The following is a 16455-nucleotide window of genomic DNA, read 5'->3' as shown; positions in this document are numbered from 1 at the left end:
GTGAGCGGTGGCGGAGGGGACGGCGAATGCAGGTGACTGGCGAGGGGAGCCGCGCTTAGTGCTGCAGGGCTCAGGCCTGGGGCCGGGCCCCCTGGGACCATGTCCTGGTCTCCTCCGGGCAGCTTCGTTGCCTCGGGCAGGTTCTGTCCGCGCCCCCGCTTTCACAGCTGTAAGACGGAGATAAATATTATCCGTGCACAGAGTGGGTGTGCGTGACAGCAAGCGGACGCGTGACTCCGGAAGTGCTCCGGAGGGCTTAGGGTTGGTCATGGGGGGGGGCGCTTTGTTACATGAAGGGAGGGTGAGAGTGGGGGAGGAGGGGTAAGGAAGGTGTGGGTGACTCGGGAATCAGTTCCCAGGGAGGGGCGCCGTCGCGTTTCGGAGCCCTGGCGGGCGACGCAGCTGAGAGAAGGTGCCCCCGCCCCTTTCTTTAAGGGAGAGCAATGAGCGCGTGAAGGAGGTAGAGGCAGCAGTGATTACGGATAAAGAAGTTTTCAGGGAGAAAGGACGGTATGAAAGCTCTCTAGGGAAGGTCGGGGACAGAGGCAGTTAGGGATGGCCTTGTGACGTTGGGGAAACGGAACCGGAGAATGGAATGCAGTCAGGAGTCTGCGAGTAGATGGTGCATCCGGTTAAATAAAAAGTCCAAGAAGGATGGGGAGCGGAGGGCCGTAATTCAGGCTAGGAACCTTGACACCAGATGAAATCAGAGGATAAGGAGCTTTACTGCAGCTTTTCAGGGACTTTTTTGTGTTTCTAAAGAAGGCAGGAAACTGCCACCGTTTTACTGGCTCGCATCTTAAAGGTAAAGATGAGTAAAGAGCGTTTGACTAGGTTAGGAGGCAGAGTAAATGTTTGGTTAAAAACTTCTTTGCGAACAAAAAATGTTAATGTCATATTAGAATTTTAGAATAAAATTCTAAATTTTAGAACAGAATAAGGACTTTCTGGTTTTCTTGATCTTCAAAGTATCCTCTTTATGTAACATGTTGAAGCTATTTGGAAAAGCTTGGTCACAATAGCTGCTAGGTCACAAGTCATTTTTCTACAGCTGAAAATTAAGCTAATGAAAATCTGTTTTAATCGTGCCTTGCATCTAGACAGTCCTAAGAACTCCACCAACATCACCATTTGTGGAACTCTTGTCAGGCATCGCTGATGGCGCAGTCATCAGGGTAGCGTGGAAAAGCTTCAAAAACTGTACCGTTGCCGACGGAATGAATAGACAGGACGAAAGCGGTGGAAATCCTCAGCAGATGTGTGGCAGTCACCCATCACGGCGATTTTCTGTAGCATCAGCTTTGATTCCGCTTTTCGCTTTTGCACTGACGTAGAACTTTTTAAGCGATCCTCTTTATCTGGATCTTCGTTGTCCCAGATTCCTCCCATTTTATGATGGCTCACTTCAAGAAAGGATCTGTGTGCACTTACACACGCACACATGCACACGCACACATGAGCAGAGGCTGCTTCCTTGAAGGCCTCTCGGCTGTTGTCTGTCAGTTGTGCCCCGTGGCCGCCTGGCTTTCTGTGAACTCCACTTGGAGTCTGTACCTGCCTGTCCAGGCAATGTCGTGATAGGCACAGGTAAGGTCGTTATTTCCGTCAGGACACTTGAATTTGGGCTGTTGATAAATTTAAGTGTGCATTATATTTACTGACAAATAGAAGTCTGTGAAAACTACACATTTTCCTTTATAGGTTTAATTGAAGTAGGAGTGTGTCATATGATTTTCATTAGTGATTAAAATGTGGCACAGATCTACCCACTGTAGAGCTGCAGAGTGGTGAAAGCAGCTTTCGCAAACTCGGGGTTCAGACCGTTGCGCCTTCACGCAGAGCCCCCCGGGGTGGATCTCACGTGACTCGGCCTGTGGCAGATGGTGAGGCAGGAGGGCAGGAGGGCAGTAAGATCTGTGCTGTCAGGCTGGTCCTGGGGCTGTGGGCTCGTGCAGCCCAGCTGAGATGCACGTCACGTGACGTCAGGCATTTAAAGCGGATGGGTCAGTGGCATGTGGGTGTTTACAGTGCTGTGCACCCACCACCTCTGTCTAGTTCTGAAATCTTTCCATCACCCCCAGAGAGGACAGCTTGTCCCCACTGAACGCACGCTCTCCATTCCCTCCCTGCCCCCGGCCTCCACCACTCTGTGTCTCTGTGGCTGTCCCTCTTCTGGACATGTCACATAAATAGACTCGTGCAGCATGTGACCTTGTGGATCTGGCTCCCTCACTTAGCACAGTGTTCTTAGGGTCCATCTACGCGGCGCCGTGGCAGCGCTCGTTCTTCGCGTGGCTCAATGACACTCTGTGGCGCGGGCGGGCCTCGGGTGGATCCTCGCTCCTCTGCTGGTGGACTGTGGGCCTTTCCCACGTCCGGCTGTTGAGCATTCACGGCCCGGAGTTGGAGGACCTGTTTTCAGTTCTTTGGGGTGTGTACTCCTCAGTGGAACCAACGGGTCATGTCATACGTCATTCTAGGTTTAACTTTGTGCAGGATCGCCCGGCCTGTGTTCACAGCTCCCTGTGCCGCGCTTCCGGCCCCCCGCGCCCTCGTTGACACTGCTTAGCTTCCCTTCTTTCTCCCTTACGTCCCTCCTGGAGGGCCGAATAATGTACACTTTTAAAGTAGCAGTTCTGTCCTCATCTTTCCTCAGGGAATCGTGCTGGAGGTGGAGCCCCCTCCTCCTGCCCCGCAGGCCACTGTGTGTCCCCTCTGTGCGGCGGTCAGAGGGGCTTGGACTGTGAGATGAGCAGTGTGTCCACGCCTGAGCCGTCAGACTGTCACTTCCCTCCCTTGGGGATTCAGGCCTCCCTCTGGCCCCGGCCACCGTGCAGCCTCACATCTCCCCCGCTGGCCACGTCAGAGCTCCCAGAGCACCACGCACGGACGGACACGGTTCAGCCATGAGTTTGGGGTGTGTGGGCAGAGCATTAGGTTTATCAAAAGCCACTTTCTGTAAAGGTCAAGTCATTCTTTTCTTTTGAATTGTAAAGATGGACAATCTTGTTGGTTAGAAGTTAATGATTTAGGAAATAAATGAATAATCCTGCAAAGCAGTCATTATTGGAATAGATTCAAAGTAACAAAGGTGGTGTGGAAGGAGGGTCAGGTGGTGTGGAGGGTCAGGCAGTCTGGGTCCCTTAGGGGAGATCACACACACCCCAGGTTAGACGAAGTTCCTGGTTGAACTAGCCAGTGACACTGTGTGTTACTGGAAGCAGAGTGGCCGCAGAGGCACCTGGCCTCTTGTATATTAAGGGTGTAGGTCTCCATTCAGAATACGTCATCTTTGACCCAGCGTCGAAACAGGGGACGTTTACAGACATTTTCAGGGTTCGGGAAAATGCAGTCTTCAACCAGCTGCTTTACTCTGATTTTATTCTGTTTTGTGATGTGAGTCATCTTGATATTTGGTCTGAGACCCACAGAAACCAAGATTCTGACTTTAGAAAAAAAGATTTTTTTTTTCCTTTTTAAAGTAAAGTGTCATGTTTCCTTTAGGCACAGCTAGATCCCGAAGAGATTACTAAAATGTAATGTTACTGTAAATTTTCATTTTTTGCCTCAAAAGGGTTGATCTGTTTTGGAAAATATTAACGTTATCTCAAGTCATTAACTGTGTATGTTCAAGTAGTTCTGTAGTTTCCTGTCTGTGGGAAACTTAAGGAAAAGGTCATAAGAGAACAATCACTGTGTGATTTGGAGGAGGTGAAGTGTATACACACTGCCCTTATAACGATCCACTTGCTAGAGCCCAGGCTCTGCGATGGTAGAAGTTGGCACCTTTTAGACACACCGCGTCCAGGTTCCAGCTCGCGCTCCCCCGCCCCCCGACACCGATGTGCTGTGTGCACACAGGGAGGCGAGGATGAGAGGATGGGGTGCTCCCGTGGCAGGAAGTGGAAGGGCAGAGCCACAGTCATGTGTCTCGATGATTCCCACAGGTTCCCGTAAACGCGTTCTGCTTTATTATCATTATTTCTAAATAACAGCTGGATACGGTAATCTTTGCATAAGTTAATCCTGTTCTAACATCACATCCCAGTATGGGTGATTAAAAATTATTGGCATAACATTTATAAAATTATAATTATGGCAGAGCCATTGCTAATTAGATATATGAAGCAATCTATACTTTGGGATGAAGGAAGTTTGTATAACTATTTTATCACGTAAATGGTGGCTTTTGCGTTAGGTCATTCATTAGAGCGTTTAAGTTAAGAGTAAGTTTGTCTGGCTCTCGTCAGAGCCGTCGGTGATTTTCCTCTGTCCAGACGAACGTCAAGAAGAACGGGGCTGGGGGAGACCCTCGGAGCCCTGGGGCCCCGCGCCCGCCATTCGATGCGGCTGGACGGTGAGCCGTAGCCTCTTCCTTACAGCCACTCGTTTCGTGCTGCCCGACCCGTTTTCCAGGCTCCACCTTCACGTCGGAATTCTCTGCCGCTGTCTGTGGCTGTAGTGTGTTCCTTACGTTTCGTTTCTGTTTCTTAAGCTTTGTCTGTGTTCGTGTACCAGCCCTGCAGTCCTGCCTTTAGAAGCGAAATGATTTTACTGTATTTTCTCTTCTTTTGAATCCCCTCTCGTCCTTGGAGCCACTTAGCAAAGCGCACGTACAGAATCGGTGCCAGGCAGGTGTTGGCGACTGAAGCCTCGGGCTTCGTTTGGGTAGCGTTTGTGTCTCAGCCGCTGCGCCCTTCTGCTTGTCCCCTAGGTACACAAGCCAATGGTCTGGACTTCCCGAAGCAGCCCGTGCCTGTCGGAGGCGCGATCTCAACCGCCCAGGCCCAGGCCTTCTTCGGACACCTGCATCAGGTAGGGCGTCCTGTGCCGCCGTGAGCGTGACCAGGCGGCGGGGACGTGGGTGCTGGGGGCGGGATGGGGGTGGGGGGTTCTTTCTGACCGTGGGGCTTGTTATGTTCACTTAGCCTGGTGCTGATCGCGTCGGATTGTGTCCTTCTGAATGGCTGCTGTAGAATCCTCTAGTTTAGTCGACCGTATAGCTGTCGACCCCACAGCCGTATGAAAATAAACACTTTCTTGTTTTGCGTGAAATGTGTACAACAGCTGGGTTACTGAGTGTGCCTCTGGGGTGGCTCTCTGAAGGTAGTAAATTACAGTCACCCGGAATGACGTAGCTGCCGTCACCTGAGACCTGCATGTCGGCTCTCAGGTCACTGTCACACCACTTCGATATGGGCTGCGTGGTCAGAGCCTTTACTCAGCTGTCTCTGTGGGGTTTTACTTCAGTCATGATGTTTCTGGGTAAAAGCTTCCTGAGGAACAGGCTATTTACAAGTCTTAAAGTTCCTCCTCAGAGATATTTACCAATGACAAGGAGGAAGGAAAGCTGCCTTTTCAGTGGACAAATGTGAAACACTACCTTAATCAAATGTAATATCACAGTGGGACAAGGTGCTATCTCGTGTCTTCTGTTTTATTCCTGTCAGAAACATAACTTGAACCCAATCGTGAGGACAAAGACAAACTCAGATTGAGGGGGCCTTCTATAAAATAGCTGGTCTCTAGTCTTCAAAAATGTCAGTTTCATGAGAGACAGAGATAGGCTGAGGAATCATTCCAGAATGAAGATTAAACAGACGTGACAGCTAAACTCAAGGTGTGAACTTGATTGTGGATGAGAAAAACATTAGCAACTCTGTCTCTTTTACACCTTTGTGCTTGAGACTCTTTGCTCTGGTCTTCGGCCGACTTCTTAGCCTTGGTCTTACACGTATTGTCCTTTCGCGCGGTCCTCCCTCTTGCACTGCATCTGAGATGCGTTCCCCATAAATCTCTGGATTTTTTTGTCTGGGTTTTATTTTTGAGGGTTCTTACCTACTAACGAGACTATCCTTTTTTTTTTTTTTTTTTTTTTAACTTGAGGTTAAATTGGCACAATGACATACAGTTTTCAGGTCTACCGCGTCGTGACTCAGCATCTGTGTACACTGCGGTGATCTCCACCAATACGCCTTTCCCCAGCCAGTCGAGCCCCTTTCCCGCTGGTAACCGCTGGTCTGTTCTCAGCATCCGTGCGTTTCTTTGGGGCACCGTCAGGTTTAACTAAAGGACATAGCAATCAGTTAACGTTTAGCTCCGACCTCTATACCATCTCCATCCCATCACTAAAATTTAACTTCAAGAAACCTCGATGCTTTGTGATATATCCAAAATGGAGCTCATAGCTCCCTGGTAAGGACACTCCCATTTTTCCAGGCTTCCAGCTTTGAACCCTGGAATAATTCATGACTTTTTCCTTCCTTCGTATCCCATCAGCTGTCAGGACCCTACGTAGTGCGTTGTGGTGCCTCCCGCGTTTCCTGTGTCTTATTCCCACGGCTGCTGTTCCCGCTTAGGCTTCCGTCCATCCTACCTCAGCTCGTGTCTCTCTCACCCCGCTCGGTCTCTCCTTGTTTTTAGGACATCGGCATATTTGAAGACTACGAACTGTTATTTCGTAAAGTGTTTTTCCACTTGAGTTTGTCTGATGTTTCGTCACAATTAGGTTCAGGTTTCTCTTTCGCTAGGAATACGACGTAAATAATGCCGTGTTCTTCCCAGTGCATCGTGGCCATAGACACACGTCCTCACCGGTAGCTTTAACTGTGATCACTCATCTTCTGGGTTTCCCCAGAATAAAGTTACTATTTTACCCTTTGTAGTTAATAAGTATCTATTAGAGGGGCTGATGAGAACATGTAAATACCAGGGCCACCCTCACCCGCCCCTGGTAGCGAATCCATTGATGATGTTCGCTTGGATCAGTTATGATCATGGTTGCCAGGTGATGATCTTTATTTTAATATAACCATGGTTTCAACTTTTTGAATGTATGAAATGTGAGTCTTAAATGTTATGGCACATTTTCATGTTTGGTTTATATAGGATAGAGTATTTCAGCCAGGAATTTTGAGTTACGACTATAAACGTTTTAGGGACTTGACTGTGTAGGCGTGTACCTATATACACATGGAAACTTTGAAATTAGAATGAGTAGATGATTCTGCTAGTTAATAATGATAAAAATGTAGGTAGATCGTTCTTATGTGATCTTTAATGCAGTGCGGAAGATGAATTAAGTTTTTAGAACCTGAGTAACCTAGAATACAAGCAGAGCGTTACATAAGGAGTGGCTAGCACAGTGTGGCGTGCCCGAGGATGCTCGTTTAGGGTGGGAAAACAGCTTCAAAACAGAAAAGTCAGCAGCGTTTTCGGCGGGAGGCAGAGCGGCCGTGAGCAGTCAGTACAGTGTTGGCCCCGTGAGATCGGCCCCTTGGTAGTCTGTGTCCTAGCTCCGTGCGTCCACTCCGTCCAGGCTCTCAGAGCACTTGCTGACGACAGCCTCTAGTCATGGACGTTGGCAGCGTCAGACTAACTTCCGCTGGTCACTTGCAGGTCCAGCTCGCTGGGACAAGTTTACAGGCTGCTGCTCAGTCGCTAAATGTACAGGTAAGCTGGACACGGGATTGCAAAGCCATTTTTCTACTTCTTTTTCTCATATTTTTCTAATTTTCCGTAGTGAGCATACAGTAATTTTACAGTAGGAAATACTTAGGTACATTACCTTTTTTTTTTAATTACTGATTCTCACGAAGATTCAAGTAATAATAATCATTGCCATAAATGAAGATGACGTTATATTACGCTGCTGTGTACAACCAAAGGTGAACCGGAAGAGTCTGCTTTCAAAGTTGTATGTACGAGTCCAGGATAAGTGTTTCTGAGTTACACAGCTGTAACCCCACCCAAACGCAAAGCCAGATAATGTCGTAAATGCCCCTTTGTTTCCAAATGCCTCCTGGATCATTTTCACGTCTCAGAGAAGCATGGAAGCGCAGAGGACACGCTCGGATGGGGACGGGTCTTAGGTCTGCACTCCCGTTCTGCATTAGCCAGCCCCGTGACCTTTGGCAAGTCACCGCATCTCCTGGGCGCCTGTCCTCTCCCGTGGTTAAGTGGGAAAGCTTAGCGGATGGCCAGGGTTCCTTAGCGCTCTGAAAAGTGTGAGTCGAAGGGGTGGGATGACACCTGCTTTTAGATACCCGTAGGCTTCAGACAGTCAAAATTTTAAAACTAAACGTAAATCTGGCTGCACTGCTTCTGCAGAGCACATGGCAAGTCACGCCAAGTTCAAGTGTTATGCGTGAGCCCTTGCCGTTTCAGTCGGCCGGCCGCTCCCTTTCATTAGCGTGTTTAGGTGACTAACAGTGAAGAGGGAAAACAGTGTTCTGGATGATTGGCTTCAGTGTCGCTAATGACTGAAGACCTCGGGTTGAGCATTCCATGAAACCCAGTGGAACATGGGCCTGGTGACGCATGGAAACGAGAAGAGAAGAGAAAAGGAGATAATGTGACCTTCCTTTCCGAGGGAGAGGAGGTGGAAAATTGCCTTGGTTGCCATGGTAAACTTTCGTCCCTTGGAGAGATGTTGGCAAACAGGCTGCATCTCCAGTACAGTGTTTACAGCCCTGCACTGTAATTATCTCTCACTGACTGGCAGAATTAATCAGAGCCTTTATGTTAATTAGCCTTGCTGCAGTCCCCAAAACAGGTGGTGGGAAATATGCAAATCTATGCAGAATTTTAATGCTCTGCATACCCCGTGTTAATTACCATAAAATGCTCTCTCCGCACCCCTTCCAGGAGTGCGTTCTCCGTCCCCCCCGCCTGCAGCAGTTCCCCTCTAATCTGTGTGTCACCAGGGAGATGCTAAATTCTCTTTCAGGTCTTTCAGACGTTAGGGGGAAAGTTCTGGGGGTCAGGCAGCCTCTCTCGGAGAGGGCATATAAGTTCCAGGCTGACCCCCAGGTACGCGTGTCGGTGCTGAGCTGGGGGGTCTCTTGTAGAAAGGGTTGGAAATGGGCCCTTCCCTGCTCCTTATTTCCGAAGTTGAGAATTTGGGCTAATTCCATCTATTTGTGGAGGACCAAATTATTTTTTTCTTCTTAAAAATTATAATTGCAGCTTTGCCGTCACTGGAACAAAAAATATACAAGCATAATATGTAACATTAGGAAAATGCAAAGATTTACAAGGAATAGTGAAACCAGAAAACTCATGACTGAATAAGTTCACGTTTTAAGTAATTTTTGAAATATAGAGTCATTACTACCTTTCTCTTAATCAACTATTTGAAATCTCTTTACACCCACCCCTACCTCAGTCTAAATCTAATGAAGAATCTGGGGATTCACAGCAGCCAAACCAGCCTTCCCAGCAGCCTTCAGTGCAGGCAGCCATCCCCCAGACCCAGCTTATGCTGGCCGGAGGACAGATAACCGGGGTAAGTTTCCACTGAGAGGGCCGTCACACACTTTCTCTGTGTCAGAACCTCCATCGGCCGGTCTCTGCGGTGGCCGAGCGCAGCGTGGCCGTGCCTGGCACTGTCGTGCCTTCGAGGAGCTTCCCACACTGCTGCTCTCCCACGCAGTTATCCTTGTCTGAAGTCGCAGATGCCCTGGTAAACGGAGGGCTCGTTAAACCCCCGTCTCCGCTGCTGCTTGCTCGTGGAGTGGAGGCTCCTGTGGCCGAGTCCCTTACACCGTCCGTTTGGGGTCATGATGTCACTGCAGAGTAGAAGTTACAGAGCCGATTAGTGCCCACAAAAGAGGGACATTTTAAGCTACTGTGTGATGTCCTGAGCTGTCCTGGGTCTGCGGTGCCCCGTCTGGGCAGATTGCTTCACCCCCCCGTCCCTCAGCGTCCCCCCAGTTACATGGAGGTGTTGATACCTATGCAAAAATGTAAACATCGGGAGTGATAATGTGCGTGAAACTCATAGAACAGTGTTTGGCATGTGGTATTCAATAAATGCGATTTGTTTTTGTTGGAAATAAATTGGCCTATGTGAATATGTTGAGCTTTTAACCTCAGCTATCTTTGCTCTAAGATGCCATTCACGGTATTTTTCCAGTGCTGAAAATTTGTCTATGAAGTTCCCTTGGGGCAGGGGGATCGGGGAGTCGCAGGAAAGAGGTTTTCATTATTCAGTTCACATCGCACCAACCCCCAAACATGTTTACAGCCTTCGTTTCATTTAAGTGTGTTTGGCAGTGGAACATTCTTTTGTGAATTATTGCAAAATTATTTACAGAATCCCATTAGTAGAGATTAATATGTTTATGTGTTGTATAAAATATGTATAAACAGATATCTGAAGAGTATTGAGTTTTTGAATAGTTTGATTTTGGTTCTTATGTCTCTGAGACACTAATCGTACCTGGACCCTTTTAGAAGGAGATGAGCCACTAAGTGACTGTACTTGTACTTCAGATGTCTTCATTGATCAGATTAGGTCACCGCCAGAAAGGTGGAGCCCGCTTACTGCTTTAATGTGCTTGGACAAGTTGTGCTGTGAAGGGAAGTTAAAGCCTGCTCTGAGGACGTTCCGTGTTACCGTTTGAGTTTTGTTTTGGGTGACAAGTGTCAGCAATAGCAGGAGACACCTGGGATCCCAGGTTTATGTGGCAGGGCCCCTTTTAGACCTGGGCACTAGGACTCCTTCCCACGGGGACCCGATGCTTTCGATGACGGAGGAGACCGTGCTGGGGACGCAGCTGTGAGGAGACGTGGAAAGGGCTTGTGTTCTTTAGTCGTGTCCGAGGGCACGACGGAGGAGGTGGCATGTGGCAGGGAGTCCTGCGGGTGGGGAGTGGCGGGTCTTGTCGGGCTTTCCGCGTCAGGCCCCGCGTCCCGGTCCTCAGTCATCTGACTGGCCCCTGGCGCTTCTGCTACGTGTGCATTGCTTCTCACGTCCTGTCCGCACGGACCCCTCGTCCTCGCGTGCTAGTTCATTGCTTTCTTGCCTGACCGTGGGGCCGTGGACGGGCCTGAGTGGGCGAGTCCAGAAAGAGGACCAGCGGCCCCACGCAGGTGCTCTGCCAGGGCGTCCTTGCTGTGTGCGGTTGGGGGTTCAGGGCGGATGCCCCTCGGGCCGCCCACCTCGGAGCAGTCGGCGCGCACGAGGGGCCCCTCTCCTTCGTCCTTTCCGATGACCTGTCCTGATTCCGTTTAGCTGACTTTGACGCCAGCCCAGCAACAGTTGCTGCTGCAGCAGGCGCAGGCTCAGGCGCAGCTGCTGGCCGCTGCCGTGCAGCAGCACTCCGCCAGCCAACAACACAGCGCTGCTGGGGCCACCATCTCCGCCTCCGCCGCCACGCCCATGACGCAGATCCCCCTGTCTCAGCCCATTCAGATCGCTCAGGTGAGTGCGTGCCTCGCGGAGCGGGGCGCCGCCCTCCGCTGCCGGTCCCGTCGCGTCCCGATCTCGGGGAGCCTTCCTAGAAATCACACCTGACCTAGAAATAACACGGTCGTTTGCTCGTTTGAGTCGATACCGTGAACACACCAGTGATCATTTGAATAACCGACTGTTTACATTAAGTGACAATTCTTAAGTAATTAGCTGGCATATTTTCAAGGCAGAGGATTACTGTATTTATTTTAATTGGCTAATTACGACAGGCCCGGGTGTTTTCACGTGCCCTGCGGTGAGTGTCGCCGCCGGTGTGAGTTGGCGAGGCGTCTGCCGCACTGAGTAGCTTTGTGCAGAGCTGCGCTAGGATGTTGTTTGGTTTCAGTTTTCCCATTTTAGGGCAGAGTATCCAGAGATGATAAACATTTATGCGAGCGGCAGAGACAATGCCACCAAGGAGGAAAGGTAGATGAGACCCTTCGTCTCAGGGAGAGGGAGGGAGGGTCAGTGGTCACGCCGGTCAGGCCCGCGCAGCGTCATCACGGGTCTGGGCCTGGACAGTTGCCTTCATCCCCGCCGAGACGCAGGAGTGGACTTCAGCGGTAGCTGGCGTTTGACTCGACATTAAAAAGGAACCAATTAGGTGGAAGAGTAGGGATCAGATGTCAGACCAATCTTTTATGACTGTTATATACAGTCGTTATCAAGATGACGTTTTCATTTTGGCCACTTTCTTTGTCACCAAATAAATGTTTTTAGTGCCTAAGCTGCGAAACCCTATGTTGATATTATTTTAATAAGATAATACACATGCAAGCACATTGGATACTAAAAAACACTGGGCCAGGCCCGTGTAAGGTGCTGTTGATACGGATCAGATTTTTATATGGATACATTTAAAAATTTTTACATTGATTTCTCAGTTGAATTAGGCCGATGCCAAATTTCATGAATCGTTATAGATCTTTTAATGTATTCATGCAAATTGACAGAACACTCTCAGTAGTCGATTGAGAGAAATCAATCAAGTATTTAAAAACTCAACATTCTCTTCTCACTTGATTTTTAAAACCCATATTGGTCTCTACATGCTAAAAACACAACCATAACCATTTATTTTGTGAGAATTTTAAATAACTATTGAAAATTTGGCCCAGTGCAAGTCCAAGACATAGCACATGCTGACAGAAACAGGAAGTCATTGAAGAGCCCCAGGTGTCGTCTTCGGGGCTTTGTGACCTGCCCGGAGCACGCCCTGGCCGGGATTTGCCAGAGCGTAGAGCAGGACTCGGATTTACTCGGGCGTGGCGTGCCAGGGTCCCCATGCCCGGGAGCCCTGCATGAGGAGCACTCAGACTCTGCGACCCCGCCCCCATTCTGGTTTTGCAGGATCTGCAGCAGCTCCAGCAGCTTCAGCAGCAGAGTCTCAGCCTGCAGCAGTTCGTGCTGGTCCACCCGACCACCAGCCTGCAGCCGGCCCAGCTCGTCATCTCGCAGCCGCCCCAGGGCCAGCAGGGTGAGCCCCAGTCTCCTGGCCCTGAGCTGCCTGTTAGAACGATGTTTTTCTTGCATTCTATTTACCTTTAAACTCAGTATTCATGTAAGAAAAATAGTTTTTTGTCATGTATGCCGCATTATCGAAGGCGGTCCTTCACAGTCATTCATTCTCGCCATCACCAAGGAGGAGCCAGGGGTTTGGCCAAAAGTCTGAAATCCTTCAGCTTGCTAAACACAAATTGGATAAATTGCTCCTAGCGTTTTGATCACTTTCTGTGGGAATGTATTCAAAGAATGTGGGCTGGGTATGGGAATTATATGCTTCTGACAATAATTTGTTTTCTTTTAAAGTTTGAGAAAGAGAGGGCGTCATATTAGAAATTGTGCACATTTTAAAAACATCTTTTATAAAAAACATCTTTTGGCCTTTTAGCGGTAAAAATGCTGCTTCATCGGCAGTAAGCCCGGGCGTGTTTTCAAGACTGGTTGACGGATTGGGGCAGAGGTACCGAGGCTTCGGCGCAAGGAGCAGTTGTGCTTCGCTCCCGGCTCCTCCTCATCTCTGCTTTTAGCCCTTTTTTCCTCGATAATTCATTCCAAAATCTTTTGTTGTGCGAATACTATTTTACTTACCAGCCCGCTCCTTTCGTGAGCCAGACGACGCTCCCTCCGGTCCAGCGCGTGCTGGCCGTCTCCGACGGATTCCGGGTGAAGAGGTCGCGGTCTCTTTGGGATTTCGGGCGGCTCCCATCCAGAATGCTTTCGCACTCTCACCCGTTCCTTCCCCAAATAAAACACTGACCAGGGAGGTGATTCGGGTTGCACGGAAGACACATCAGTCTTAGTTTATTGTTTTGTGTCTTCCCGCCCAAATTGCATTTAACAAGATTGAATTTTAGGCAAATGAGGCGTTAAGAGTTTTGAGATCAATAAAAGTATCATATCAGGGGATGAGTTGGAAATGTTCACTTCACTCTCTTCTTTTTTTTTCACTCTACGTTCAAAGACGTCTTTAACGTTCCTGGCATGACGCGTTCGTGTTTTTCAGGTCTCCTGCAAGCGCAAAATCTTTTAACGCAACTACCTCAGCAAAGCCAAGCCAACCTCCTGCAGCCGCAGCCAAGCATCACCCTCAGCTCTCAGGTCAGGTTCCTGCGCGAGCCGCGGCTTTCCCTCACCCTGCTGTTCGAAGGGACTTTTGGACTTGGTCGAATTAGACCAATTCGACTTTTGGTCGAATTGGAAACATACACATACACATATCTACAGAAAACCTCACAACACCCTCATAAAAATTATCCAAGTAGTGTTCAAAAACTGACCCAAAATTCAAAGCTGGGCTTATCAGCCAGATAAAGCCACGCTGCCAAGTTGATGTCGTCTTTGAAAACCTTCAGGGCGCCCCGTCTACCCGCTTAAGTGTCCCCAGAGAATACCAGTGTTAGTGGCAAGGGAGTAACAGCGCTCAGCTGTGTGAGCCGAGCCCGCCACTTGAACTAGAACCCTCGTGCCCCAGCTTAGCCCGCATCGCCCTTTGCCCTCTGCCCTCAGAAGCTGCAAAGAAGCTCTGATCTCTGTGTTTTCGTTCCTCTCAACTTTAATTTCTACCAGAATCTAACTGTAAAAAAGCACGGATCTGGGCATCTAGAGGGTTAAGCTTTAGACCTAGTTCTCCAACTCCTCTGGCCGTGACATTGAGCATGTCATTCCACCTCCGGGTCTGCGTTTCCTCATCTCTGAATTAGGTGACAGAACTGACCGATCCTGAGTCCCCCTTCCTGCTCCAACTCTGTCTGAAATCACGGGAGTTTTCGCTTGATGTTAACACGTTACCAGATTTGACAGAATTTAGCATCTGTCTATGATAAAAACTCTTGCGAACTAGAAACAGAAGGTAACTTTCTTAACCTGGTTAAAGGCATCTACCAAAAGAACCCAGCATGGTAAGGACTGAACACTTCTCCTCCGTAGGTCAGGGCTAAGGCAGAGGCGTCCAGGCTGCTGCTGCTTCAGCACCGCACTGAAGGCCCTGGCAGTGCAAATAAGACAAGAAAGAGAAACGAAGGGTCCACAGGTTAGAAAAGGAGTAAAACTATCTTAATCGATGGATGACATGATTGTGTGTATAGAAAATCCTAAGGAAGCCACAAAAAAAGCTACTGGAATGAATAGGGGGTTTTAGCAAGTGTATAAGCTACAAAGTCAGTGTGCAAAGATCAGGGTACTCACAGTGATCATTAGGAAAGTTCAAGTTTGTAGTATTTAGAGATCAGCATAGGTGAGACCTGTACAGTGAAAACTACAAAGTATTGCTGAAGTTAAAGACCTAAATTAATGGAGAGTCACCATGTGTTCATGAATCAGAAGACTTAAGCTGTTAAAATGTGAGTTCTCTCCAGATTGACCTGTAGCTTCTACACAGTTCCAATCAATACTTAGCTGTTTGTTTGGTTTTTTTTAGAAATTCGCATGCCATTTCTAACATTTATATAGAATTGTGGAGGACTGGAATAGCCAGACTGTTTTGAAAAATAAGAAAGTTGCAGGACTGCTTTTGTCAGGGATTACTGTAAAGTTCGGTAACAGACTGCGGTCCTGACACATGCTCACTAGTGGAGGGTGACGGAGGTCCGTGGGCACGTCTGGGCCAGCCGATTGTGCAGGTACCAAAGGGTTTAAGCGGGAAAGTAAAGTCTTCTCACCAGACGGGGCTGAACCGATTGGCTGGCTGTGTAAAGGCAGGAACCTTGATCCAATCACATGATATGCACAGGTTAATTTGGAGCGAGTTGTAGACCTAAGCTTCTAAAAGAAAACAAGGAAAATCTGTGCGTCCTTGGGTAAGGTAAGGAGATATTAAATGGTACTCAAAAAGCACTAACTTAAAAGGAAAAAAAATTTATTAATTTTATAAAAAATTAAAAGCTTCTGTTAAAAGAATAAAAAGAAAAGGCACAGGCCGGAAGGAAATATTCTGAAAACTCATATCTGGTAACAGACTTGTGCCCAGATGAAGAATTCATCCAACTCAATGATAAGACAGCCTGACTTTAAAAAAAAAAAAAAAAAAAGGGTGTGCAAAACATCTGAAGATACTTCACCAAAGAAGGTACGTGAATGCCCAGTAAGCGCATGCAGAGATGCTCAAAATCATCAGTCATCAGGAAATGCAAACGAAGCATCACGGCACAGCCACCGAAGCGGGCGAGGTTGACGAGACGGCGACGCCACCGAGCTTGGCGCGAAGCAGCTGGAGCTCCCGTACGGGCGGGCAGTGGGGCTGCAGGGTGTGCAGACGCCTCGGGAGACAGCTTGACGGTTTCCCGTCAAGTTACATGTACACGCACCTTACAACCCAGCAGTTCTAGAAGCCAAGGCATGCGTCCACACAGAGACCTGCGCACGGACGTTCGCAGCAGTGCTGTGTATGATCACCTCGAACTGGAAACGACCTAAACGTCCATCAGCCGGCGAACAGACCACGTGGAACTTGGCGCATCCGTGTGACGGAGCGCTCCGACACGGAAGGACGACACAGGGACCTCAGACGATCACAATGAGAGGAAGAAGCCACACGTGGGCGACGCCTGTCGTATGATCCCACTTATATGGCATTGTAGAGCGGACAGAACGGTAGGGACAGAAGTCCTATCAGCGGCGGCAGGGGCTGGGGCTGGGGACGGACGGCAGGGAGGGCACAGGGAATCTCTGGGGGTGGTGGACGTGCTCCAGATCTCAACTCCACACAGTGGTCAAGCACA

At 48.9% G+C, this 16455-nt stretch overlaps 1 protein-coding gene across 1 annotated transcript in view; it reads left to right on the top strand.

The window, feature by feature from the left end:
- Positions 1 to 16455, top strand: part of POU2F1 (POU class 2 homeobox 1) — a 46295-nt gene that overhangs the window by 11770 nt on the left and 18070 nt on the right. The window contains exons 3-8 of the mRNA XM_023519923.1: positions 4715 to 4815; positions 7399 to 7452; positions 9167 to 9286; positions 11018 to 11206; positions 12587 to 12713; positions 13743 to 13837. Coding sequence (XP_023375691.1) covers positions 4715 to 4815; positions 7399 to 7452; positions 9167 to 9286; positions 11018 to 11206; positions 12587 to 12713; positions 13743 to 13837 — 686 coding nt within the window. The remainder of the gene's footprint in view (positions 1 to 4714; positions 4816 to 7398; positions 7453 to 9166; positions 9287 to 11017; positions 11207 to 12586; positions 12714 to 13742; positions 13838 to 16455) is intronic.

Source organism: Pteropus vampyrus, unplaced genomic scaffold (assembly GCF_000151845.1).
Source record: "Pteropus vampyrus isolate Shadow unplaced genomic scaffold, Pvam_2.0 Scaffold241, whole genome shotgun sequence".
Taxonomy (NCBI): Eukaryota; Metazoa; Chordata; class Mammalia; order Chiroptera; family Pteropodidae; genus Pteropus; species Pteropus vampyrus.
The sequence above is the reverse complement of the archived record's forward strand: the minus strand, read 5'-3'. Positions and strand labels throughout refer to the sequence as shown.